At 34.2% G+C, this 11,667-nt stretch overlaps 1 protein-coding gene across 1 annotated transcript; it reads right to left on the bottom strand.

Annotated features, from left to right (window-relative positions):
- Positions 1–6,018: 6,018 nt before the first annotated feature.
- LOC128206017 (cytochrome P450 27C1-like) lies at positions 6,019–11,289 on the bottom strand. The gene is made up of 4 exons (XM_052908138.1): positions 11,206–11,289; positions 8,597–8,687; positions 7,246–7,511; positions 6,019–6,063 (listed from the first exon to the last, which is right to left on the bottom strand). The coding sequence occupies exons 1-4, from the start codon at positions 11,287–11,289 to the stop codon at positions 6,019–6,021; spliced, it is 486 nt and encodes a 161-aa protein (XP_052764098.1).
- Between the last annotated feature and the right edge of the window lie 378 nt (positions 11,290–11,667).

Here is an 11,667-nt window from a genome sequence, read left to right as displayed (position 1 = left end):
ATATCCGGTAATAATTGTTCTAGAAATTGTGAGATAGTCAATACTATTATAGTATGGTCAGTTCTTGCTATGGCGATTTTTTGTCAACTTAGGGCTTTAAATGTTAACACGTTTATCAACTTAGATCTTGTCGGCATGGCATGATATAAATATGGATTGAACTAAACGTAAATGATGATTTGGCCAAACCAATTATATAATTTGAATATGTTTTATCCATCATTTATCTATGCGTTTCAACGTCCCGTTTGTTGTTATGGATGGTGACCCAGCATATAATCGGTACAATCTGAAAGGTGTTTTCACGGGATTACAAACATACAAGACAAACACTTCGTGGTGTCTTAATGTTTAAAAGACAAAAAATATGCTGGCGATTCGAAACAAATGATATGGTGTTAATAAGCCTTAATGATACATGTGTTATTTGTGAAATTATATTGTCTTCTTATCCGCATTTTAAAACATAAATTTCTTTAATAGAATCGCGAAGTGCTTTTAGTCGTTGATGTTTAGAAGTTGATTTTATGGTCGCTGATGTTTGTCCTTTTTCACGCCATAGGCTCAAAGGTGTCAAGTACTGGGGTGGAAATGTGCCAAGTGGCGGGGAAATGCGTAAAGTGATTGGGCGATAATAAGAAATAATATTGCAATGAATAGATTCCCCGCCATTTGTCGCATTTTTGCAACGCCATTAAACGCCATTTTGCCTTCATGGAGGCATTCACCATCTGCATTGGTTTAAACCATTTCGTGAAAACGTCTTTTAATACAATATCGGATGTATCAGTGTTTAGATATATCATAATTGTGCGGCACATTTTGTCGCAAAAAAGGTACATACAAGCACAGGCTTAAAAAGGCAGATGCACGATTTGAGTTAATACTACAATGTGACGATATTTTTCTAAAGGGTTTGCAGAGATCTCCTTTGGTGCAAATCGATATTTTATATTGTAGTACCCTTTTTTAAGGAAGTTGAAAACACTACACATTTGTTTGACCTCAGATATTATTTTATCTCATTTATTTTTCATATATATATATCAGTACAGTTTTAAATTCTCAAAATATACAACATATCTATGTATTTTGATAGGATATACATATATTCTGAGACAATAATGCTCACACACATGCACACGCACATACACTCGCTCACAAGCACATACACTCGCTCACACGCACACACGCGCACTCACGCAAACACACACGCACGCACGCACGCATGTACACACGCACGCACGCACGCACGCACGCACGCACGCACACACACACACACACACACACATACACATTGCATACACACCCGATCGTATGATGTTTATACGATCGATGTCCCCTGTATTAGCTTATATATTATATTAATGTTTTTGTATTGTTTAAGTCTAAGATTTCTTTGTATGGCTAATTGTGTCTTTTATTATTAAGTTATATTGTATGTTTAAGTACTTCCCATTTTTGTTATGGGTTTCAAGTTAATCTTTGTTCAACGCAATTTGTTCTTCTATTTTAATCCTTAATCTCAAATACGTCAAGTATGCATCAAAGGATAGTGTTCTATTATTATACTTGGTTGAATGTATATAAAATTTCATTAGAATAATAAGAACGTTGCATATGTTGTTGTGTTTGTTTTTTGTCCCTGTTCCCAATAAGGCTTCACGTTTACCTATAATTATATTAATTGTTTGTTGAATCTATGAAAATGTTTAATTTATTCCATAATTGTTGTGTCTCGTAACACTCCCAGTACAAATGTTCAATAGATTCAGTACCTGAATTACAGAATGTACATAAGCTACAAGTTTCAATTTAAAAAGCTGTTGGTTGGTTGGTATTGTTCTTAAAAGAAATTTGTAGTAAAAGCTACTGAAAGTAGTATCTATTGTAGATGTATATATATTACAGTATATATATTTTTTTGGTATGATGTCATTTCATCCTCTATTATAAGTTCATTAATATTGTTATTGTTAAAATTTATATGACCTCTATTTTGTGGACCTACAAGTCAAATCTACGACAACCAAACATAATATAATTCATTTTCGTTTTAATTCGAGCATTGTTTATATCGCATTTCGTAAAAGATTTCGACGCACAATCAACAGGACGTATATAGTACATCTTTACCTACTTTGCTGATGTCACATTGCAAACTGATAGGCTTGGTTGGATCAAAATCAGTATGCAATTTAAAGGGAACGTCTGATCGTACCCTTGATCTTTTGAGATTTGGTAAGTCCTTATATTAATCTCACCAGGAAATAAACCTTTGCAGTCTTTAACTTGAATTAATTCAGAATTGTTGTGGACCAGCATGGATATTAACAAAACATTGATTTACAGTCACTCTTAAATGGTCAACAAAATACTTTTCAACAATAACATTGAAGGGATCATGGTTCATTTACACACATAAATAAAGTCATTTTGTTACACTTGATTACGATTTTCATTTTGCTGAGCAGAGCTCAGTACGAGGGTTTTTTAAACCGTCACATAAACGAGGGCGTCTCAGAAGTTTGTTTAAACGGATACACTTATTTGTGACGTTAAATAATCTTTGGTGTTGATGAAATGAAACAAATGTTAAATCGATGCATTTGCATTCATACAATACATAACTATGGAAAGCTAGTAGCGTCCACCCGGCGCACACTAATTTTATTATACTAACTCCAAGCAATCGCAAAATAACAATTCCTCTCTGTGTTTTACGCATAATTCTGTGTGTCAGTTAATGCAACGTCACATCGTCATTTCCTGTTATTTTAATGTTTTTAAACAGTTCATGTACATAAATAATGACATCGTTTCTAAGAGAGACTTGAAAAAAGGTTAGTGATACAATTTTGTAAAGAGCTCGAGGAAAATGCCCGCACAAACCCTTTAAATGATTAAAGTGTCCGGTAAGAACTCCAACAGATCCCTTGTATATAAGTGGAATTGATGATTTAAAGACGGACGTTAGTCTATCGCAGAAGATGGAAGGTGTGGCTGTTCCCCGAATGTGAGATCAACGATGATGCGGATGGTCAGAGACATAATTCAGAACGACAGGCGTTTCACTGTTAGAATATAACTTCTGGGACTCGAACTGATTCATATTCATGATTAACTTACTTAAAGTAAGTGGATCTCGCGCCACAAAATGTGTATAGCTTGCCGGTGATTTCATCGAGAAAAATTGTCGCGTGAATAAATTATTGAAAACTGACGTAGGATAACGTAGCGGGCGACCTGTCGTCTTTATTGCCTTTGTTTCATTAACTGTTAAAAACTAGGTTTCGTATCGTAATAATTTATTGTAATATATAATGAAAGTTTGAAAAAAGTCCACGAACTTTTGAGACACCCCTCGTTCTCCCTTGGATACCTCCCGCTTAGGGCTAGACACCTCAAAACAAGCCAATAATTGTCAACGCGAGCTAGTAGGAAGCCGATGATATGATCTGGGAAACATAAAAAATGCAACAATCATGCTGCTGTCTCATCTGTGTTCCCCGTTTATAATAGCGCATACCGGTTTGGCAGTTTAAATCATACCTGTTTATGAGTACAGATAAATATAACGATGCTATATTTATACTTACTGTGATTTACGTCGTAGAAAATTGTAGTAAATTTCGAATTGGAAAAACGCGCAAATACTGCGAAAGATGCACGTGTCGTAAGCGATGTGATACATGAGTAAGTAAGATTTATTGCGTTCTATACAATGAGGTCAACTTAATTTTTTTTTTTACAATATTCCTTTCTTATGAAATTATATCATCGGGTGTCTAGCCCTTTTAAGGCATTTCTGTTTTTGGCGGAAATGTCCATGTGTTATATATATCACGTCCCTGATCCAATACATTGTAGAAAATTTGATCTGTGTTTAAATGAACCGGAATATAAAAACTGTTGTAAAAAAGAAATCGACGCCTGGGAGACTACTGGCCGGGTATCACATATTCAATCAATGGTGATTTTCTGTTTTCTGTCTTTGATAAATGTATTTAAAACTCAATAACTGCAAAAATAAATGATACAGAGATCAATTAATGATTCAATATTGTTTATTATTAAATCCGATAAATAGCAGCACTCAGAACACATATCATAATACCAGGTTGCGTTTCTTAAAAGGGCGCTGTCAAATGTTGTCTTCTGCAGTATTTTTGGAAATTACAAAAGTAATTAATTTATTTAAAAATGTAATTCAAAAATAGATTGCTGTAGTTTTAATACGAAGAAATGAGACTCTCATTTATTTCAAACTGCTGATCTCTGAGCATATTTAAATAAGATAATGACGGACAATACTATTCTATTGAAACTGTTTGCACAGGCTATGATACCGACCACAAGCTATATAAAGTTGTAATTATGACCTACTTCACTGTTATCAAATATTGAAAGCGTCATTTTGATCCACTTTTACGAGGTTGTACTAGTATTCGAATGCTTTTGTTAATGAGAAATGTTCAAAGTGCTGTTTATACCGCACCATCTATCAACTGCTTTCAATTTTTCTTGCTGTTAACAATAGTATAAAAACGAATCAATATGTGGCTTTCAACTTATGAAAGAAATGTTATGATGATTTTATTCAATACGTTATAGATAATGGACGTACATTGAACTTAGGAGAGATTATTACGAGATTATTTCTATGTTTTATATATACATATATTTACCATGATATAATTTGTACATGGATTACATTTTTTGAATAACACCATTATGAAGTTTCTGTTATGATTTCATCAGAGAAAATTGTGCAATTTTTAACTATAATTACATGGCAATTTAATTAAAATGTTTCTTAAGTAACAAAAGTCTTAATACAAATAATCGAGATGAAAACTATTCAAACATATAAAATAAAATTGTCTATTTTTAAAATTAAACTTTACCAGTAATACTGTTTTGTATTAATGATGGATGATTACCATTTGTAATTCTTCAATGCATGATACTGCTTTAGGTATCCCACCCACCAACATTTTGAATTTAAGATGTGTGTCGCCCTAGAATATATTGGTATCATTGAAAAGTGATTTGTATGCAGAAAAAATACGATTTTTATAACAAATGGTATTTTTACATTCAAAAGGTGCAATATATCGCATTTACGTTTGATTTCACTTAATATATGATAGAGCCAAACCTACAACTGCAATCACCTTATCTATAGTATATTGTTATTGATTTATTTGACATAAAACAATTAAATGGAATAACTAGACATCACAATTTAACAATCTATCCGTGCTACGCATAGTATCATCGCTCTGGTGAACGAGAAAGAATTTAGCATTAAGGTTAACTTGTAGCTACACGTCAATTCGGTGAGTTTGAAAAGGTATTGGATACATTTATGAGCTCATTATTTTCAAGATGTACAGCCTTATTATTGTAGCTGTAACTTTATACATAAAATAATAAAACAACGCAGCACAAATAACGATACATTATATTTTCATAAGAAATGTGATTGACAAAAGTAAAGATAAAACATACAGTATCGTAACAACAAATGTTACCTATTCTTAATCACGGCGATTTTAAAGTACCAAACACACTATCATATAGAACATATTAAGGGATTTGCATTTTGAAGGATAATTAAATAATTAATATGCCAAAGCACTCAAGGAAAAGTCATAGGTACCCTGTTTAATAGACTTGCAGATGCATTACAGAGGGGCTGGATGATAGCGATGAACAAAGCAAACACAGGTGGTTGTTTTAACTACTTTCTGGGAAAACTTTCATATTTTTGAAATCAATACAGAAATGTGTTCAAATTTACTCGCACTTCAATACCATATAAAAAGTTATATTCGACATACAGTCGAAACTCTCTTATATCGATTGTTTGTTATCTCGAAGTAATTCCAGAGGTCTAAACTACTTCGACAAAGCGAATTTATACTAATATATTCACAAATTACATTGTTTTATTTTCAATTCCATTCTCTTTTCTCAATGCGACACCGGTAGGATTTGGTCGCAGTGTAAATTCTAATCCAAATTTTCCAGTTGTCGAGGATCATAGTCCAGCAGTGGCTGGTCATTAGAAGGATAACATTTCCAGTTGCGTAACAGGGTTGCCACGTATAGGAAATATCAAGCGCGGGCGAACGGTTCCCTAAGACAAGCGCGTTTGCCAATTCCGAATGGCATCCAGTTGAAAATTGAACAATTTCAAATGAATCTACAGTCAACATTAATACATGTTTGGTGACGTATAGGTGATTATTTCACAAAGTGTGCGTAATTTTGTAACCAAATTTGAAGAAAGGAAGGAGCATGAATTATGGAACAGAATTAAGGTCATGAATGTTGTTACTAAACTACTGTTGCACAAGTAATTTTAAACACTTTCGGATATTTAAACTGAATGAGGCCGAAAACCTACGTGTATATCAATGCTAGTCAGATATCTTTAGATAAACGTACCTTGTGTCAAACAATAGGTACCAGATCTACAGACAAACGTACCTTGATTCATACAGATGGTCCCTGGGTACATGATCTACTGATAAACGAACATTTTTTCAAACTAATGACCTGTTTGTATTAGATATTCAGACAAATATACGGACAATCCCTGTTTCCAGATTTACAAATAAAATGTTATTTGTTCTTTACGGATAGTCCTATGGTTACAGACATCAGAAATAAAACATTTTGTTCTATACGGGTTGTCCTGCAACCAAATTTTCATTCCAACGTACCTTGTTGAATGGCCGATTCCTTGGTATAAGGTTTATCAACGAACCTTGCTTTATACGGATGGTACCTGATCTGCAGACCGAAGAACCCGATCTAAAGACGAACCTTCCTTGTTGCTTAAGGCTCTTCCTGGGTACCAGATCTTCAGAAAAACCTACCAAGTTCTATTTGGGTGGTCTCTTGGTAACAACAGACCATTTTCGACCAGGAAACGTTCCGGCCGAAATTTACAGGGATCTCCCCAGATCTTTTCGTCATGATGCAGTTTCCAGACATTGGAAGTTATCTACAAGGTGCTAATAGTGTTAAGTAATGTTTATTATGCATCCATAATGATATCTAAGAAGAAGACTCATATGATAGTAAAAACATGACTTAATGCAATTGCAGACTGTCTTTTTATAAATAAATAAAATAACTGTATAAATATTATCACAATGTTGGTTTAATTCAAACTAAACGTCATAGTATTCTTATAACAGTTCACAACTTCTTCAAGCAAATACTACTTACCATCGTTCCTTCAATTATGGTGTACCCTTCATACTCGAAATCCTTACTTGCCACCCGGGATAAAAGCGTTGGGTTCACGAGCAGTAGACGATGTGTCTCCAACTCCAGGGCTTCCATGAGGGGGGACTTAACCTTGTCCCGACTTGTAGCTTCTTCGCCCTGTTTCACAATTTCCTGCAGTTCCTTGGCCAGGCGGTCTTGGAACTCGGGATGGTAAAGAAGGAGGAATATGGTGGAGCTCAGGATGGACCACGTTGTGGTTATTCCTGGATAAAAGAAGTATTATTTCATTTATAATAATGACACTGGAAGACTTTGAGCAAAAACGATAACTTAAGGAATTAATACATAGTTTGGTGAAAAGGGAAACAATGGTCACTAGGAATATAGGGTCTCTAAACATTTAGGCCATAACATTTTTCATTTGTTTCAACAGTATGAAGCCGAGATCCGTAAAGAAACGGCAGACGTTTTTGAAGATCTGTAGACGTTTAACTGTAAGTATCTAGCTTTGTTCACATTTTGACTGTATGCCATATGGCTAATAACTTGAGTTTAACAATCAAGTATCATTCGATGTGTCTCTAAAATGTCTCAAAAATGTAAATAACTTATTAAAACATAACTGACGACACATGTACGTCAAGCAGCTTCAATATGAGTGTACGGTGTTGATTGCGCTTCATTTACAAAACCATATTTGTAAACACTATTAAAATACTACACCTCCTAAGATCCATAATGTTAGAAATAATTCTTTCTTCTGTGAGGACGACGTCACCCTTCACGTTCTCCTCTTCTTGAGCGTCAAACAACACGTCGCAGATGCCACTTTAGGCATTTTAGGGATGTGGGTCTTCTGTTATTGGCAGAATAAAATACCATCAAGCATACTTTTTTGTCAACAGCAAAATAAATTTGAAAAGATATCTGTATTGTATTCTTCATTAACTTTTATCAAAGCCAATATGTCTGAAATAGAAAATATTTGAAAAGGGTAGGCTTAATTAACCATCAGGGATTAAATGTAAAGAGGTCAACTTTATGAATCAATACACATTTATAATTTAAATATTAATCATTAAAAAAAAATAGCGATGCATTCAATAAAAATAAGCACGACAACTTGATTCAAACAGAACGATTAGTTTTATCAATATCTGCAACGAACAAAGATGCTTGGAATATATTTGTCTTATCTGATTAGTCAAAATGGTTTGTGAGAATACCTTTTGTGCAACAAAGTAGTTTTTGATGATTTTTGCCTTGCTGTCGTGAAAGCGCTGCCAATTGCGTCTGTATGGCCGGGGCAAGCAGCAAAGCAACGGAAGGAAAATCAGAACGGCGTTACGGGAATTGGCAAGGAAGTACAAATTTGCGTCGACGATGTTCCAGAACATGTCCTCATCTTCGTCCCCTTCCGGTATTACCTCGCCAGATATCTGTTTTGGCAAAGGTCTACTAAAGTTCGGATATAACTTGGTTGAACATCATGACATTAAAATGATATATCCAATATTTGCTCAATCTTATTTTATACACATTGAGATGCAGACATAATCAAGATACAGGTACAATCTCAAGAAAAATCCTTCAAATTACCTACCTAATTACTTTTGTGTCAGCAAAATTATTATCATGACCCTAATAGACAGATTCAACAGAAAAAAAAACAAGAATGCTAGGGTGCTTGTTTGATGTCCTAATTCACGTTGATGCATATTTCTACACTAAGCGAGACGTGATACAAGGTCAGGCTAAAAAATTCTTATCGTAATATCCATTTCATAGTACATGTATGCCTCCTTTGAGTAATGCCCTGTGTTGGGACAAACAATTTGTTCGGGAGCCAACGTGTTTTGTAGTATAATTCATTTATTGCTGAATACTTTCTAATTGAACATACGCGAAGTATTTTACTGGCTATTGCCACAAAAGGGAGCTTGTCAATCAGTAGTTTCAGTGACGTAAAATTGTTTAGACCTAATCATTGACACAATTTTAGTAAACAAGGTTATTGAACTTATTTCTGGACAGTACTTGAATTAGCCATTAGCGGTTGTCGTTAGCCGAAGCCGATTGATCTTCGATGGAAACAAGTAAGATAAGAGTTTAACAAAAGTCAGATCCATAGATAATTACTATTCAAGTCTTTTGGCCATTCTACACATACGCTAATGCGATTAACTGTTCCATCTAAATCCTCGGAATATCTAATTGACACCTGCCCGTAGCGGTAATAAAGCTCAAGCGTAAATAAATGCTATGTTATTTTGACCACTTAGAAGCCTAATATTGAAATGATGACCTCACTAGAGATTATTTAATATTGGCGATGGGCATTGTGTTACATAGGCTAATAATGAAAATAATGAAAAAAGAAAGACATTACCATTTTGCTAAGACGAAGATAAGTGGATAAAAGCCAACAATCATAAAACTTATAGAATGTCGTTTTCACCTTTTAGCTCCGATATCCCATCAAAATAAACCGGAACATTCAAGATGATAAGATAATTAAGACTAGTGCGATGAAATTTAGAAATGACACAGTGCAAACATGGATATACCTGATGAGAACCAAAAATGTAAGACCGTAGTTATTAAAGAAAATGCAAAGTAAAGAAAAGTAATAAAAGCAAGGTCGAAACTATTTTACCTTGTTAAGAAACAAGTAGACATATCATCAGGAGAGTGACCACTTTTGGCTTTGTAAAATAGAGAGAGTTTGGGCTTCTCTCGTTAAGAGTTTTAACTTTCCCATCATGATGCAATTTGATACAAACACATGGGCTCAGACGAAAACAACGATTGACGATTCTGGATCGTATCCATCATTATCATTCTGTGACACATAATGCAAGCATATGTGGCATAATGACTGATTATCCAGTTGACTATTTGTTTGATATTTTACCAGTTTTAAAGGTTAATTGAGTCAGGTATAAAAATATGGATTTACCAAATGTTTCTATCCATATTTCAGTTTGTTTGTGCCATGCGTTTGTTTTTGTGTTGCATTGTATTCTTTTGACTTGAATTCTGAATTAGTGACATGTTTTCGTGTTCCTATATGCTAAAAACAGTTTTGCATTAGCATTTTATAACTGTGTAATGACTTGTCTAGTTAATTGTCGTTGGGGTCTTTAAAAAATGTTTATTTTTCATTTTTCGAATCATTTGCCAGTTTCTTAAGCTGTTATTGTTCTATTGCAGTCATGACATACTGACCGTGTTGATAGTACTAACTGTAAAGGTGCTTTACAGGAAAGATAGCGCATTCGAACCCTGTAAGTCTTCAGTGTTAATCCAAGTAAGGCCAAGAAATTGTTGTTTTAGGTCGCTTTAATACGAGTAAGGTCTGTAATTGCGTTATAAAATTATTGTCAACTAAATTTCGTACTATTATACTTGTAACATATCTTACTATCGTTCTTGATTAATAAATTGTATAATGTAATGTATAATCTTTATCATGAATCGTTCATATTTGCTTACTATTGTGAATTTGTTTATTTAAGTATGTTGATCATTCTCATTCGTGTAAGCCCATTGAAATGGTATACTGAATACAGTGTGAAATCAAATGTAGTTGTACACCTGTTCACAGTAGTAACACACGAGTATAGACTTGAAACCTCTTCTAGCTCGTCTACCATCCGTCAAAAGTGTTTGGTTGAGCTGATATGACAGATTTCCGTGAGTAACAAAAGCCTTGCAGAGAGTTGGGCTGTATTGCATATAATGGTTTGTCGACGAGTCCTAACTGTTACACTGTTAGAAGCAGATGGTGTATAAAGCCATGCATAGTTCAAACACCCCCAGCTAATACCGGGGTAACGAATATTACATAAAGGTATTCTTTTTAATCGAAAAGACATCCTCCATGGCCGATACATCTATAATTCATTTCCTACAACTAACTTAATAATTTGATTTTCAACTAGGGTAATGACTTACTGCAATATATACAATGTTGGACAGCGAACGCTGCAGAAGCGCCATCACATCAGCCTCATCACCCCTCAACCTCAAGTTTTCCATCTTCTCATTGAGATTTCAAATCTCCGACAAAACTTTCCTCTCAAACATATCTCGTCCATCTTCTCCGTAATAGTGCATTACCCTTTGACCATATATTTCCTCATCTTGTTGTGTACATGACTGTAACCTTCTTTGTAAAATGCCGTACCCTGGCTGCCATAATAATCATAATCGCTGTTAAACGCCCTTTTTATTTGTTTGGTTTATAAAATTTATTTGAATAGTTGATTTAACTATGATATTTAATGCTTAGACTTGTTGATTAAATATACCAATTTAACGTTTCTGAAATGATCTGTTCCTACGCAACACAAGTCATGGCATGAGTTGACGTTTTTAATTATAACACAGGGTCTACAGGGCAATATATATGAAAAA

The sequence above is a fragment of the Mya arenaria genome, chromosome 10 (assembly GCF_026914265.1).
Source record: "Mya arenaria isolate MELC-2E11 chromosome 10, ASM2691426v1".
In the NCBI taxonomy this organism is placed as follows: domain Eukaryota; kingdom Metazoa; phylum Mollusca; class Bivalvia; order Myida; family Myidae; genus Mya; species Mya arenaria.
The sequence above is the reverse complement of the archived record's forward strand: the minus strand, read 5'-3'. Positions and strand labels throughout refer to the sequence as shown.